At 36.5% G+C, this 17,808-nt stretch overlaps 1 protein-coding gene across 2 annotated transcripts in view; it reads right to left on the reverse strand.

The window, feature by feature from the left end:
• Window positions 1–2,226: 2,226 nt before the first annotated feature.
• Window positions 2,227–17,808, reverse strand: part of ndst1a (N-deacetylase/N-sulfotransferase (heparan glucosaminyl) 1a) — a 102,157-nt gene continuing 86,575 nt past the window's right edge. For both annotated transcript variants that reach the window (XM_007232216.4, XM_022665576.2), the window contains 7 exons: window positions 15,130–15,226; window positions 14,409–14,532; window positions 12,801–12,975; window positions 12,473–12,643; window positions 11,301–11,410; window positions 8,125–8,227; window positions 2,227–6,954 (listed from right to left, as the gene is read on the reverse strand). In XM_007232216.4, coding sequence (XP_007232278.3) covers window positions 6,835–6,954; window positions 8,125–8,227; window positions 11,301–11,410; window positions 12,473–12,643; window positions 12,801–12,975; window positions 14,409–14,532; window positions 15,130–15,226 — 900 coding nt within the window. In that variant the 3' untranslated portion in view covers window positions 2,227–6,834. The remainder of the gene's footprint in view (window positions 6,955–8,124; window positions 8,228–11,300; window positions 11,411–12,472; window positions 12,644–12,800; window positions 12,976–14,408; window positions 14,533–15,129; window positions 15,227–17,808) is intronic.

A 17,808-nucleotide genomic window follows, 5' to 3' on the forward strand; every position in this document is an offset into this window, starting at 1 on the left:
GCGCTCTGAGTAAATGGATGAGTAAATGGAGCTCTTTCTCCACATCATTCCAAAGGATGCTGTTGATCAGCACAAGGCATCTGTGAGCTGATGTATCAGAACAGAGTCGCTGCGCTTTCCTCTGAGTGCGCTGTGATTCTATTCAGCAATGCTGCATCAGAAGAAGTTCAAAAAGAGGAGGTGATTGGTTTCACATATATCAGAGGAGGCGTGTGCTAGACTTTACCCTCCTTGTGATAAGGCATCACTAGTGATGGAAACTTAGAAATAATAATAATAATAATAATAATAATAATAATAATAATAATAATAAAAATGATAAAACTGCCCTGACACCTTATTATATATATATATATAACCTAATATAATATTCAACTGAAACTGATGTAGCAAAACACAGGGTGTGACACAGGGTGTGAATTATACAATAATATGAGTGAGGCAGGCGGAAAAGAGGTAAAACTAACAAAGAATGGTATGATCCACTTTAGGGGTGTTTAAAATTATTTTACGAGATTCTCTCAGGAATTAATACTGTTAATTTTTTATATTTATTAATATACGTTTAAAAAAAGGCTATAGAAATGTTTTTACCCCTTTTGGGTGGTTTAAGTCTTAATTAGTGGGGTCATTATCACCCCGTAATCCCCCCCGTAAATTGAACTGTGAACCTACATCTGTAAGGTGTTTCCTCTGTTCTCTTTTTACAAACTGTACTTGCATGAGGTGAAATCATTAAACATCTCCACCTCACTAACTACCTGATTAATCTAGAACAAAGCCTTCTGACCGGGACAGTGGAGACAGCTACTCCAACAAAAGCAACATTAGCTCTTCTTAATACTCACATTTTCTAAAGGATTAATGAATGAGCGATACTTTTTTTATTTTGCCTATAATACCATATAGTGTAAGGTATTAAAATGGTTTAAGGCTGTGTGCTCTTCTTGGAAAACTCAGTCATTTGAGATCAGTGTAGTACATGAAGATGAGCACTAGAGGGCAGCAGTCACACACTAAAAAAAACTGATCTCACCCAAAATATGAAACTGCTGTAAAAATGCTTACTAAACTCTACTAAATACAGAGGATCAGTTTTGATCATTATTATGTATCTTATTATCTTCATTACAATACACAACATACTGTATGCAATTGAGTTCATATCTCTGTATACTTTATTAATCTTTAATTCACCATTCATTCATTCCTTATTTGCTTAGTGGTGTGTTAGTAGTGTGTGTGTTGTGCTGGTACAGTGAAAAGATCAGATACAGCAGTGCTGCTGGAGTTTGTAAACACTGTTTAATTTCTCACTGTCCTCCACTCTATTACACACTCCTACCTACAGCTGATCCACCTTGTAGATAAAGAAAAGTCAGAGACAGAAGCTTTGAATCTGTTACTACACAGTTTGTGTTGGTCATCATCCAGACCTTCATCAGGGGTCAAAGGATGCTGCCCACAGAACGCTGTTAGATGGATATTTCTGTTCGTGGGCTATTCTTAGTACAGCAGAGACAAACAGGTGTTTAAAAACTCCAGCTGCACTGCTGAGTCTGATCTACTCATACAAGCACACTAACAAACACACTATGTAAATGTCATTCTGTGTAAAATCATATTAGATAGCAGTATATACCAATGTGGTGCAAGTGGTAAAACGGCAAAAACAGCACTTACATTAGGGGTGTGCCATATCGCATTGTGCACAATAATATTGCCAACGTTTTTTAATATTGTGAACGATATTATACCCTGAAATATCGTACAGTATCACCTACCCCTAATCATCACATCAGGGTACTACTTTTTTGCTGTTTTTAGCAAAAGGAAAAAATCACATTGTCCTCATTTCCCATTATATATCTCCTAGAGACAGATTAAATCTGATATATCTGATATATGGAGATATATGGAGTGCATTATTAGTATCATGACCTTCTGGATCATTGACTTCTGTTACAAATCTGATCAAATTCTTATTTTTTTTAATATCTCAGTTAGGGGTCTGCCATATCATGTCATATGCAATAATTAAATTAAAATTTCAGAGGTGTGTTTTTATTTATTTTTTAATTCAGTGTTTTTTCATATCGCCAAGAGTATCGTTATCGCAAAAATACCATGAAATATTGTAATTTTTTTAGAGCCATATCGCCCACCCCTAACATATAGACCTCAGATAAAGCCTGAAAGCAAAGCACAAACACTAAAACACTGCAGTGGATTTATTATTGCAGTCTGTTTTTATTACACTGTTAAAACTGCAGCTGTAGTGGCACAACAACCCAGACCACAGAGCCTGGGAATTTTAGAGTTTAGATGCACTTTAAAGTATTATTACAAAACTATATCAGACTGGCAGAGGAAATTAAGTAGAATTAAAATAAATACAAATCAAAATATAAACCAACAAAAACAAAATAACATTTACATTAGATCATCTGAGCCTGCAATCCAGTCACTGGAGTAGTGGTTATCATCTCATCATCTCATGTCTGCAAACAACAAGTACCTCCTTCTGAATTTCACCAATAATCATCGTAAATCATCAAATAACAGAATCCATGTTTACACTGTAAAAACCTGTGCTTTCCTGCTTTCCTGACCACTGGTGATGGGTCATTAAAATGTATCGTATCTGTCTGAAAAATGCACATTAGTGGCCTTGGGATGGATTCCCAAAGCATAACAACACAAAGAACATGGTCAAAGGGTGAAATCTCCTTCTACATTCCCATTAATGTTCACCATGGTCTTAAGCTGTGTTCACATTACCTCACTAAAGTGAATTATGATTTTTTTTTGCCTTATTGTAACTCAGATCTGATTTTTCAGGGCTGTGAGGATATGTTAAATAAATTAAATCTGACCTTTTTTAAAATGTGACTTGAGTAACTATAAAATATGGTCATAGATCGGATACATATCCAGTTTGTGAACAGGCAACATAAATGTAAATGGATTGGATCTGATTTCATTTGATTTTTGCCTGCACAACAGACTCCCTGCAAGAGTCTGAGCCCAATTTGCTTGCACATGGGTTGTGATGTGCATTAATGCATTAATGTGCGTATGCATGCCATTTCATTAAAAGATCTGTTCACATTACAGCCACATACAGGTTACTGACATTTATGAGTGTGGACCATAAGGATGTGGGGCAAATCTGATCTGAGCCATAAAAAAAGACTGTGGAAGCTTGTTTTGTGTGTAAATCCGTATGCAATTGACATTTAGAAGAAAAAAAAACAAGCAATACAAACTGGGAGGTAAAAAGAAATGTACCCACAAAAACAACAAACATCTTTCCCTGTAAGAATCCAGCACTCATGCAGCCACAAACTAGAAATGAACATTATAAAGATTACAATTTTCTAATATGCCAAGTTTAGTATCCAATTAAAGCGGGATTGGTTTTGGAAACTCCCGAGTAAAATGAGGACACTCTTAATTCCTCCACTCCAGAGAGAAGAGGAGGATTGCGAGAAGAGATCACCCAAAACAAAGAGCTACTTAAACATTTACAGTGAAACATATTTATATCTGAGGCTCAGAAAGAGAGAGAGAGAGAGAGAGAGAGAGGGAGAGAGAGAGAGAGAGAGAGAGAGAGAGAGATATGTTTGACTCCAGAAGCCACTGCATCAGACAGTTGCCATCATTTTAGCTTTCTTCCCCCAAAAGCTGGCTGCTGAAGAGTATCTCATTCTACTGGTATATATGGGATGTTCACAAAATTTGCCCATAAAGGTCACTGGATTCTTAATTTCCTCAGACACAGTTTTTTTGTGCTTCTGCTGAAAAGTTTGGAATCATTTGCTAAACTAATAATGTGTTTAACTTTTGTCTCCAATGTTTTATGGGCATGCACTGGTAGGTCAAACGTCCTGGGATAGAAGCATGTTAATCCATCATACAGTATTACCTCAGAGGATGGCTTGGGAATATCCACACCTGTGTAAATTGTAAGGTGCTATCTTGTGAGTGAGGCTGAACACTACTTGCTAGTGTGCTCATAGCAAAGCTATGTGAATTATCTTATCCGAATTTGTGTGATGTCTGATTGGGAATACATCATAAAAGGCATTATTACTACCCACAGTGTACAGTACAGTGGGTGGTAATGATTGTACCTGGGGGTGTCTGGCTTGAGATAAAACAGATAAATATACAGATAAAGGTCAGTGCAGTGTTCTTTTACTTCCATGATATTAGTTCCTGTCCCATGACATTTGGCATGTCAGTGTATATGTTATCAGATATCATTTTACACCTTAAACTGAAAGCAGATGAGGTATGGAAACATTGATTCCAGATTTTCACACAGTAGCGCGCACATTAACGTTTTTTAGATTATATTAATAAAACCCTTCTACATCATTATTTATTAAAACTGAAATGTTTTCGTTCCACAATGCTAATTTGTAATTAAACTTAAGATACTGCTGCTGTCTGATGATTTCCTGATTTGCTACACACTCGTACACACTTAAGCTTATCTGGCAGAGAGACAATACTGGATGTTGCTCCCCCAAAACATTGTATTATGAACACAGGACAGAGCTGATGCAGGCTTCTGCTTTTTTTTTTGATGAAACAATTACAATCAATGAAAATACGAAAAAATTAAACGCAACCAAAAGTACCTAAAAGAAAATTATAAAATTCTCTTCAAATCTGATATTGTATGTAGTTATGGCACTTAATATGTTTTTATTTCACTGTAAAACAAAAATAAAAAAGGTCTGTAAAAGTAAACATGTACCAAATCTCCCAACTAGCACAATTCTCCATTTGTTGAAGTAGAAACCTGTTATTGTAGTTTTGCTCATTACTGTGCACAAGTAAAATAATTATGGGTTTCTACAGGAGGGAATACAAAGCACAATTCTGGGTCATGTTTTATCTATCTTACAAACATTCAGCTGAACTGCAATCCTGAAATACTGACCATATCTAGAGTCTTGCAGCGTTGCTGGAGGACTCGAGGGACGGCTAAGTAAAAAATAGAATCACTAGTATTTATGTTTTCTGTGCAAAAAAAACAACAACAATGTATCCTGATTACATCAGTTTGAAGTTGCTGATGTAACTGCATTGATCTTGGATTACAAGCAACTAATATTATTCACGGGAGAATTTTGGGGGAAAAACTAAATTTTCAGGCTGTTGACTTAAATTTTTCCTCATATACTAGGGATATCCCAATTAGGTTTGTTTTTTTTATTGTTTCAAATATGTAAAATAGTCTCACACTGCAGACTCCATCTACACTCTTTATTTACCTTCTGATAACTCTCCTCAGTGCAGCTGGTTGGCCAGTTTATTAATGTGCATTAATGGTGTTTTGAGGCTGTCAGATTGTGCCCTAAACACTGTTGTTAAAATAAAGAAAAATAAAGAACTGGATTGTGATTAAAATATCTAATATCTGATTAATTACTGTATGTCTGCATCGACAAAGGATAAGGCTAGTACCTAGGCTGTTTTATTGGTATAATCCTCTACAATGAAAACAGTTCTTCCAGTCACATTTGTGCTTTATTGTGTGTTTGGCTCCAGTTAGCATTTTTGCTAATTGGATATTAATCTTTCAATAAATGGGTGAACTTTGTGGGGCAAAATTTAAACTTTCAGCCTTTTGACTTAATTGACCTATAAATTGTTTAAAAGGTTGGTAAATTGCTTTACTGTCTGCAATACTCTACAGTGTAAGACATTAGTTCAGTGGCATTTGTGCATTTGTATGGATCCAGTTAGCATTTGTACTAATTAGATATTTATACTATTCAATAAACAGGTGTGATTTAAGGACAAAATAAATATTTCAGGCTGCTGAATTTATTCAGTTTAGTGTATTGTTTAATAATATGTGTGTATATGTGTGGAGAAATTTAGTAGGTCAGAGATTTCATGATAAATTAAAAAAAAAAAATTGTTGAGATCAGAAATTTTCACCTCTAATTGGCTGCATTTTCAGGTGCATCGTGCTGAACATTTTACTGAACATATTACTCTATATGCTTTATGCTTTAACCCCCCAGGTCAATTCATACAATCCGAGCTGAGCAGTGTATTCCCACCATAAAAAAAAGATCCTGTTCTGTTAGTGCTATATTAAAACTAATGAGGAACCCGTATGGGGTGAATCAGGTTATTCCACTGCAGGCAGGGTGGAAGGAATTCTGTAGGAGGAAACACTAGCTCATAAATATTTATAAAAATCAATAACTGGCAGGCCTTGTATTACATTATGATACATTCAATTTTAGTGTTGAGGGCAGCTTCACCGCCTCATTATCATGCTGAGTAAAGGCTTTGTAACTGGTTTGTATGGTCAAGAGCACAAGAGCACAGTTACATTATACAAAACCTCAGTGCGTCCTTCCATAACTGGCACTTTTAAAATATACACGTTTACTCCTGCGGTCTCACATCTTCATGTTAAACCCTGATGACATCAGTTCCAGATCCACTCAGTCACGATTGGTGTACTTTCTTAAGTGTACCGCATAAGTTCATTGCAAGTTTTCCTGGGCATTCCTTTTTTTAACCATGATTTAATGTACACAAGGAATCCACAGAGTCTTTGCTTCCTCAGATGAAGACGGAATCAGAGTTGTCCACACTAATCGCCACAGCAAAGCCCAAAAGAACAGTGTGGCTCGTACCATTCCACCCCATTGGGGAGGCTGATCGTTCAACTGTTTAATTTCCACAGAGTCCATGTTCCTCACCCCCACTTATTTTAATAGTTCACTACACTGCAAAGAGTCGAGTGGTGCTGAAGACGGTACCAGTGTCAGGCAGGGGGAGGTATGAGGCTCAATGCTACCTGCTATTGAGCAGCTCATCTTTAAGCCAGCTGGGCAGTGGCTGTCCCATCCTGTACAGCAGCTTCGACAGCTCAATGTTATGATCCCTGTAGTACTCCCTCAGAAAGACCTGAGACTGGAGAAGAGAGAATGAAGGAAATACAAGCCAGAAGGTAGAAGTTAAGAGCAATTTATAAAAAAAAGAAAGAAAAAGCTTTAGCTAAAGACATTTTAATGATACATAATTTGTATGATGATAAAAGTAGTCAGAGTAATGGTTACAAAGTCTCCACTTAGATTTAACTAAGTAAATGTGGTGTTGCTGCAGTTGGTCAGGTTTAGGTTCAGCAACAGTATATGCTGAAAGAATGAGGTCAGCTGACTACCTGAATATACTGAATACAGACCAGGTTATTCCATCAATGGATTTTTTCTTCCCTGATGACACGGGCATATTCCAAGATGACAATGTCAGGAAATTTACGGGGCTGGAATTGTGAAAGAGTGATTCAGGGAGCATGAGATCATCATCATCACACATGGACTGTTCACCACAGACTCCAGACCTTAACTTCATTGAGAATTTTTGGGTTGTTCTGGAGAAGAGCTGCTTTGTGCAGTGGTCAGAGGATTAATGCAAGGAAAAAAGCTAATGCTAGTTCTTTACTTTCTGTTTTCTCCATTGTCTGCCAAATGAGTGTTTGATTACAGTGTTAAAACTATGCTCTTATTTTACAGGATCTGTACCCATTTCATTTCATTTCATTTCATTTCACAAGCCCACTGTTAAAAAAATAGCCTATTTTATTTTAAGGCAAAATAACAGAGTGGTTAAAAGAAGGATAAACAAGCTTATAATAATCAATAATAAAAAATAATCAATAGGTACATTCTGTGGCACATGTAATAAAAAAAAAATGCATGCAATCGGGTACTTGTTCCTAGGCAGTTTATACAGGTGGCATACACTGGCTGATGCTTCTAGTCTCTCTATAAATAGTCTAAAATCATATTCATATAAAACATGCAGTTGTCCAGTCTACCAGAAGTACTGATAAGACCCACTACATGCTCAAAAGGCATATCACTATGTAATTTATCATAACAGTAACATGCTGTCTTGTTTTCCACCTGTATCGGTGGGAGTTTACATTCAGCTGCAGTGGTAAATAAATCAACGTGTCAACAGACACCGTGCACAGCGAGATAAGATTATCTGCATGCCAGCCCTTCTCATCACTACAGGTCCATGTGACAAACATCCAGGGGCAGTGAAGGCTGTGTGATACAGGGACAGATACTGTACCTGCGAGTCCATATCAGAGTATCGCTTTCCTTTACTCTTCCCCAAACACTTCGTCTTTCCTCCCTCCAGCAGCTGACACCAGAAACCTTTTTTCGGGTCAAACCTGCAGGGAAATCATTACAGTTCCATATGAAACAGGTCAAAGGAGTTCATCTGTATTATATTAATCCATACTATGTGCATTAAATCCACATATTGCAATATTTAAATATACAGTATGCATTTGAAATAATGCCAAATAGGGCTGGCCTGAATAGCGTTTTTTGAGCTCCGGATATTCTGCACTGATTCGAAGCGAATATTCGAATATTCGTTTTTAAAAAAAGAGGTAAAAAAAAAAAAAAAAAAAAAAAAAAAAGCAAATCACGGCCCCTTTAATCCACTGAAAAATGTTCAATTTGCTCTGACCGACGAGACATATTCACCCCGGATTTTTGGTGTTTTTATCCCGGATTTTTGTGTTTTCACCCCATATTTTTTCTGTGTTTTTAGCCCAGATTTCTTTGTGTTTTCATCCCGGAATTTCTGCTGCCCCACACCGCGGCTTATCCGCTGCGTAAGCAGGCTAGGAGGCTGCTGCTGCACGGTTTCTCCGCTGCGCAAGCCAGCCCAGTAAATTGCTGTTTGTGTTTTCACACTTAGGCTATTTGCTTAAAAAACAAACAAAAAAAACGTTTGTTCAGGAAGTATTTTATATTCTTAAACATTGTTAATTATATTAGAGGACAGTCATTGTAAACTGTACTTGGTCTATTTCGGTTTAAGCATTGTGCAGGGCATAGCCGTATTACTGATTTTGTATTTTTGCACTTGGGCTATAAGCTCAATATTAAATATTTCGTTTGCTTAGAAATTATTTTATATTTTTAAACCATTTTAAATTATATTAGATAAGAGGAAATTCGTTCAGACATCATTTTTGTAGGCCAGGCTTTTGTAACCGATTTAGCCCCTTACGTTTTATTATATGAATCAGTTTCGAAGAGCCTGCATTTTTTTTTATCATGTATAATAGAGGTCTGCGCGAGACTGATTTTTAAACCCACTCTTCCACGCTCCCACGTTTCTGTCTCGTTACCGCGCCGCAAAAAAATTGCTTCTTTTAATCCTGCGCCCGCCCGCCACATACACATTTCTGCCGCTCCCGCCCCACGTTCCTAATATAAATTAAATAAACTACATTTAATGCTTCAAATTTACTTATATATTTATTAAAACAGCAGCGCTGAATAGTGTGGTCCCGTTCCTTACCCCAGTCCAAACACCATCGGTGTGTGCGTGTGTGTGTCGGTCCATCCTGCGCGTTGAGAGTTTTCTTTAGTTTTTTTTTTTTTACAATTATTACAGTTTTCTTAACTATTTATTAATTTGCTCCCGCATCGTCTGGATTAAACTCCCGCTCCAGCCAATAACAGTTCAGTTCTGTCCCGCGCGCAAGATATTGTGACGGGACCCGCGAGAACAGAAGTGGTTAGAGTGAGGTGGAACTCTGGAAAGGAGAAAAAAAACGAATATCCGAATACCAAAATTAAAAACCGAATACCTACTCAACGAACGAATATCCGAATACCCGAATATTCGGGTCCAGCCCTAATGCCAAATGCAAAAGTATAGCAATTACTGTAATTGGCTTGGGAAGGCATTTTGGAAGCTCTGGGAATGTTCACATCTGTATAAGTTGTGAGGTGTTATCTTGTGAGTGAGGATTAACACTAACTTTTGTGTGCTCATGACAAGGCAATGTCGTATATTAAGAGTTTGAGCAAGGCCTACTAGTGGGTGTCAGATGGACGGGACATTACATTTCCACAAATACCAAACTTATGTGATCCATCATAGATCAATATATAAATTATAAAACACATTAGCACCCACGGTGGACAGCACAGTGGTTGGTAATGATCTTGACCGGTGGTGTCTGGCTAGTACTGTCCATGTAAAGGGTTTATAAAACTCTATAGGCTATATATACAGTAAATACAGCTCTGAAAAAAATAAAAGACCACTTCAGTTTCTGAATCAGTTTCTCTGATTTTGCTATGTATAGGTATATTTTTGAGTAAAATCAACACTGTTGATTCTATAAACTACAGACAACACTTCAAACAAAATGTTGTCATTTAGAGCATTTATTAGCAGAAAATGAGAAATGGCTGAAATAAAAAAAGTGCAGAGCTTTCAGACATCAAATAATGCAAAGAAAACAACAAGTTCATATTCATAAAGGTAAGAGTGTTCAGAAATCAATATTTGGTGGAATAAACCTGGTTTTTAATTACAGTTTTCATGCATATTAGCATGTTCTTCTCCGCCAGACTTACACACTGCTTTTGGATAACTTTATGCCACTCCTGGTGCAAAAATGTTAGCAGTTTAGCTTGTTTGATGACTTATGATCATCCATCTTCCTCTTGATTATATTCCAGGGGTTTTCTATTTGGTAAAATCAAAGAAACTCATCATTTTTTAAGTGGTCTCTTATTTTTTCCAGAGTTTTAGCTGCATTTCTCACATCCTCATACATTCCAAATCTTCATACACGGTACATCTTTGTGTTTAAGGTGCTAAAAGGGTTTGAAAGAGGCTCTGGCTCAGCTCACACAGGGTGTAATTACACAATGGGAGGTGAAAAGCTTGGTGAACTAAAATGTCAAAGCTAACAAAAGCAAAAGCATACTGTAATTTTAGAGCAATTATCTAAACCTCATGGGGCAAAGAAACAAGCGGAGATCTTGTGCAGAGTCTAATGTTTCTATACATTTATATATCCAACATTTCTTTATTGTGGTGCACTGCTTTATGATGTGCTTTAGATTAGATAAAATATGTTCTTTCAAACTGTAAAACCGTAAAACCTAGCTATCTAACTTACAATTAGATATTTAATCTACCTTTCTCACTTTTATCCTCTCCCTCTCTTTTCTGAATCTTTCTTTTTTTAAATTAAAATTTCTCTACAATATATGCATCAGAAACATAAGTTCTGTTTTATTTTTTATTTTAAGGAGCACACTTGATCAGAATATAAATTTAATGTAAAGTGACTATGTAGTTATAAAATAAATATATAATTGCATAGTTATATTTGCACACTATAGCAAAATGAAATTAATAATACATAAGAATGTGATATGCAATAAAACAAAGAAAAACTGACTTAAGAGTGGAGAACTTACGCCAGGATCTTGTGGTAGTTGACAGTGTTCACCAGTCCCAGAAACTTCTGCACTCTGTCCATCACTGACGCTGGTTCAGTTTTCAGCATCTGTCCATCCATAACCATGATCTAGACACAAACCATATCAAGTCTGAGTATGCATCAAATACATGCATGAAAATATATACAACAGGTAGTTCAGGAGAAGCAATCTAATTGGTTAAAAGAGCGTTATGATAGTGCTGTTATTTATGATAACAGCAGACTAGCTCTCACAACAGTACAGTAAAATCAACAACTCTGCTGAACACGCTTGCTAAACATTACCTTGACATTAAACTGATGAGTTTTTACTTCTTACTAAGTTTGGCCCAAATGAATGCATTTTATTTAATTATATCTACAGACCGGCTTGATTCGGTCTGCACCGATTTCCTAACCTGTTATTATGCCTAATGAATGTTTTGGACAGCAGCCATGGCAGCAGAAAAACTAAACAACTTTAAAATTGAAAATTGAAATTGGACAATTAAATGGACAAATAAAAATGGCTGATTATCTAGCCCTAAAAACACCAATTTCTTAGGCGCAAATCTTTCAGCTGCTCTATTTTGCTTGTGGCTAAACAGGCTAAACGAACTGTGTGTTGTAGGTGTGATTAATGAGTTTGTTAGCCCTGCTGTGTGGCTGTGATAATAGCTAATTACTGTATAAGTTGAAAGTTCATACCACTCTCAAGAGGGGTATCTGGTTACTGGTGTTAAAATCTTAATTTTTCTCCTCCACAAGATGTATTAGTCTTACACATTCTATAAATATTTGAGGTAGAGTCAGAAAACGCAATGCAAAAAATAATGAATAAAAATGCCACACTAGTGGAGCTGGGCCAAGCCAAGCTCCATCTAGCATTTGTCCAAGGGTCTACTGTTTCTTGTGATCAAGAAACCCTGCAACGAACATCACACAGAGCTGCTGTAATCCTTATTTCACAAATATGATCTTTTTAGCTCTCAGAACGGACTAATTAGAGAAGTGCAGTTTGCACTGTGATGCTGCAGCATGCTACTTGTTCAGAACTCACTTTCATATTTACATTCAGTTTATTATCTGAACAGTTGCACAGAAACAATGGAGCACTAGAAGCAGTAAAACATCACTGCTGTAAAGATCTACAACCTGACTTCCACACACCTGACTGGAGTGGTAGTGTGTGAGCCATCGTTCCAAGTGGACCGCATACCACCCTGGCACCAAACAGCGGCTCTGCAGGATACGCAGCTTCACAGGAGCATCATGGGATGCGGTGATGACTTCATGAAAAGAGTACTTCAGGGCCACTGGATCATCATGAGATCTCTGGTGCTGAGGAGGAAGAAATAAGGTCAATAAAAATCAATTGTGAAAATAAAAATGCAAGAAACTCCAGAAAATTAAAACTGGGTTCTGCAGGAATACTGTACTGATTAGAAGAACAAGCTAATGATCAGAGCTATAAGCTATAAGAGTGGGTTGCTGTTACCTGATACCAGGCGTAAGCTCTCTCTGCAGGGCTGATGAGAACAGTAATGATTTTAGCTTTAGGGAGCAGAGCTGCTGCTCTGGCTGCTACCACCTCAGAGTCAAAGTAGTTCGCGCTCTTCTCAAAGTAGTAATCTGAGCTGGTGTTGGAGGGGAGAGGGAAATATTCCATATACCTAAAAAAAAACACAAACAACCATCAGTATACAGAAATAAATTACAGTACTATAAAAAAAGTCTCAACCGATATAATTAGACAATAACACATGAGAGGGAGTGCTATAACGTAATATTGGCACTGCTGTACTGCGGCCGAGTGCTGCAGATCAGTACAGCTGTTCAAATATTACAAGATTACTGAGATTATACCACAGTTCCATTATTGCTGTTTACTGACAGATTTTGAATTAGAGAGGACGAGAAAATACAATCTGTTTGGTTATAAATATTCTGCGAGGTAAAATAGTTCCATTACTGCTCTGTTTGTAGCTGCACTGTTTGGCTTGTAAGCGCTGCATCGCTGTAGGTTACCTGTATGAGGCGGAGTAATACATGAAGAGCTTCGATTACAGTGCATTACTTGCTGATAACGGCACTCACAGAACGGCTCCCAGCCAATCACATTGCAGGGTCAGAACTAACTTTTGTATAATACTTATTTATACTATCTCTGCATTAACCGTACAGTATGTTTGCATGTGAATAAGCATCACTTTAGATTAAATTATCTTTAATCACAGTAATCAGCTCAATCTGAAATCAACATTTTTAAATGCTTAATCATTAAAATCAAGCTTTTATTTATCATGACCTTTTTATTAGATCATAACTGGAGGGCTATAGTGCAAAAAAAAAAAAAAACACTAATAATTTCCATAATAAGCTGTGTAACTGTTATGCATTAAATATTACCAAAATATACAACTTATTTGTGTTTAATTGGCAGCACATTGTTTCATAGGAGTTGATTCTAAGTAGTGTCAGTTTTTTTGATTAATATGAGTTTATTCTGGTCTTGTATTTTATTATTAATGGCTTAATAAGTGACCAATACATCAAATCTCTGTTATGTACATATGTGATGCATATAAAAGTTCAATCTATTAGTACTTTGCAATTAAAAAAGATTGGAACACTAGCTTGAATATTGTGTAATTTACATTACAAGTTCTAAAAATAAGTGAATATATAGCACTTAATCATTTGCACAACATGGTGACTGTTTATTATGCATTACTAAAACTAACAATGCAATTATGATGATTATGATTATGAATCAGTAACGCTTAATTCATAGTGAACAGGTAATAACCTAATAAGGCTTAAATTTGTGTTTATTTACCAAAACCTTTTACCTAAGGTAATGCTATATAATAATGTAACACTAATATGTGATGATCAGGGTAGAAATAATGATTACAAATGGATGATTAAAACTTTTGAAACTAATCCAGAGTTACTGCAGTCCTCTTAATGAGTCACTACAGAAGAGACACAGTGAGCTGCTCTCTCTTTTAGAATATTAATGTACTGCAGGTCCAGGAGAAAAATGAATAAACTAATGTAGGTTAGAAGGAGCGAGGCAGAGGGAGCCCAGAGCATTTCTCACCAGTCTATTCCCCGGTGGTAGTTGTGCCCGCTGAAAAACTGAATCTCCTCGAATGTCTCTTTGCTGGGGTAGTTGCTGATGAGGTCAGGGTGCATGCCCAAGAATAGATACAGAGCTGTCGTCCCTGCAGGGACAGAAATGAGTGGAGGAGAAGAGTTTATTTTTAATGTTGTAAAGTAGCATCTACAGTGGTGCTCATAAGTTTGTGAACTCTTTAGAATTTCCATATGTCTGCATAAATATGACCTAAAACATCAGATTTACTAAAAGTAGTTCAAAATCTAAACCATATTTAAAAAGCAGTGCTTTCGTCACACTGCAAATAAACTGGACCATGGTTCAGATTATCCGCACCAATAACACCTCTTTTGGTCTAAAAAAGTTTTGGTAGCACCTTTCACTCCAGCGACTTTCTTTTCCATGTCTAACAAGGTAAGTGTGAAGGCAGTAGTGAAAGTGCTGAAGTGTGTGAAATAGTAGTGAAAATAAAAGGTGCCCTTATTACTTATTATTTTATGCCCATTTGTTTTGTTATTTTAAATACTTCCCAGGAGTGCCTAAACCTGTGCAGCCTGTTGTAAAGACTTCTTTTTTGTAAAGTTTTTTTTTTTTTTTTTTATTTTTTAGCAACTCCTGATGTAAAAAGGGATCGATGGCTGACTCCTAAAAAAAGTGTCTGAAGTAGCACTTAAATCCAGCAGGTGGGGCTCCAGGCACTCACCTGTTTTCTGTGGTCCAATCACAAGAAGCCTGGGGAAGCGATCACATGTTTTCTCTTTAGACCAGATATCCTTGTGCCGCTTATCCTCACAGGGGTTCTGAAACATCGCCAAAAAAATAAATAAAATAAATATCACTCTCTATGGGCTTAAACAAACTCCATACACTACACAGCGTTTCAATGACTTTAAATATGAGTGAAGATTGTAGCCAGCAGACTGAAAGTTAATTTAGTTCCACTAAATTAAGTGCTATGTATTAACTGTGTACTTACACATTAACAAGTTATGTTTAGCTATAGCTAATAGAGATGTATTTACCTCTACAAATTAATGAGTGGTACTTAGAGTAGCTTAAGTAATTATTTATTATATATTTTTTCTTATAGTTCTATAATTACACAGTTAATAAAGAAACTTACTATATATCACTATTTAATGCAACATTTGAATCTTCAATTCTTAATGAAGCACCTTTATTTTTTGAATCTACAACAATACAAAACACAATGGCTAGCTATACAACTTCTAAAACAGTAAAAACAACTTCTACATATTCTACATCTTCTACTACAGTAAAACATCTACCACAACTTCTACTATGTCAACTAGGGGTGTCACGATTCTCTAATTCCTTGATTCGATTTTATTTCCGATTTTAGGGTCACGATTCAATTCGATTCTCGATTTTCTTTTTTTTACAGCAGAGAGGCCTATGCCAGTTTTGGATTAGTCTATGATCAGTCATTGGTTTGATTAATCAAATGTACAATATCTTATTTCAAAAGGTGGGCTTGATATAAGTGACGCAAAGTGATACGAGTGATCTGTAATACACCACATTAGGCACTAATGGTCAAATTTAAATAATTGAATTAAGATATAAATGTAATGGTAGCAGCAGTGTGCACTATTAAAACAGCAATGTGCAACATAACAAAATAAATAATAAAAAAAATACAGGAACATGTACAAAATAATAGAACAATTAGAGCCTTAACAAACTGAACTCTATCCTACTCTAACAGTTAAACATGAAAAATAAGACTTTAACACTTTTTCGGTCCCTGAGTATGACAAGTTTTTTTCTTTAACAAAGATATATTATTAATTTTATGAGAGAAAGATGCTCCTTAAGGTACCAAAACTATTAACATATTTGAGGCTAGACAAAACAACTGTTATTTTTACATTTTCAAGTTTTCCTTTAAGAAGATGAGAATGTCCACAGTTTTTTAAATGATAACTCTGAACACTATATAAAAATATAATAACTAGAGCAACATCATTATGTCTACAACTATAAGCCACACAGTTTCAGACCCCTGACTGATGAATCATTTAAAGATGAAAACTGCAGACAGATCATCACTCAGTCATCTAGTCATCTGAGTCATCAGTCAGATTCACAAAGAGAACTCCTCTAGTCTGGAACACCTCCACACGAACTCCAACAAAACACACACAACAAGACCAGTGTTTCTGTATGCATGAAAACTGATTAAAAACAGGGTTATTCCACCAAATATGGATTTCTGAACAATTAAAACTTTATGAATATGAACTTGTTTTCTTTGCATTATTTGAGATCTGAAATCTCTGCATCTTTTTTTTTGTTATTTCAGCCATTTCTCATTTTCTGCAAATAAATGCTTTAAATGACAATATTTTTATTTAGAATTTGGGAGAAATGTTGTCTGTAGTTTATAGAATAAAACAACAATGTTCATTTTACTCAAACATAAACCTATAATTAGTAAAAATCAGAGAAACAGATTTTTTCCAGAGCTGTAGATCATTATTGCTAAGTGTGCACATTTATTATATAGTGTGTATTTATTATGTAATTGTGTGTAGTGTTCTGTTGTTCTTTGTTGCACAATGATCCTGAAGGGACATAATTTCACTCCACTAAGCACTTGTACACAGATGAAACGACAATAAAGGCTCTTGGCTGGACTTGAACTATTTCTTCCCCCTTAGCTGGGAATTTCTATTGGCTGTATTTGGCGTGAAATCAGAGTCAGGTGACAGGTATAACAAAACCTATAAAAGCCCACCTACACTCTTAGGCACTATTTCAAGAAAATGCGGCACTTGTGAGCAAAGTAACACGGGGAAAGACATAGTTGGGGGGTAATGTGTGTGTACACACACACACACACACACACACACACACACACTACAAGAGCTTTATTGTGCAAGCCTTTGAGTACAAATGACATGAATAAGAGATTAGAGAGAACAAGAAAGGGAACACACTCACACAAACACACACACTCACAACACACAATGGAATGACTAGTACAGAAGCACTCTCAACCACATTACAGTGCTCTTACGCAACCGAGGGAGAAAAACAAAAGAAATGAATAACAAGCGGCACATTCTCTGATGAAGGGCTGCCGGCCGCAAAGCCTGACACTACACAGCACTGTAACATTAACCATCCTCTCTCTGTTCCTCTCTTTTCCCCTTTCTCCCTCACACACGCTCTCCCCCTCTCTCCTTGCTTCCTCTGCCCAGCCCTATCCAAACTTCAGCTCAATAAGCAGATGCCCCTAGCCGCACATTCCCTCTAACCCGCACAGCAGTGTTTATACTTAGTATCAGTATCAGTGCTGGGAAGCCCCGGGCTCTGCAGCTTCCTGTGTAACACACCTGACTCAGCTCACACTGGG

Source organism: Astyanax mexicanus, chromosome 2, assembly GCF_023375975.1.
Source record: "Astyanax mexicanus isolate ESR-SI-001 chromosome 2, AstMex3_surface, whole genome shotgun sequence".
NCBI lineage: Eukaryota > Metazoa > Chordata > Actinopteri > Characiformes > Acestrorhamphidae > Astyanax > Astyanax mexicanus.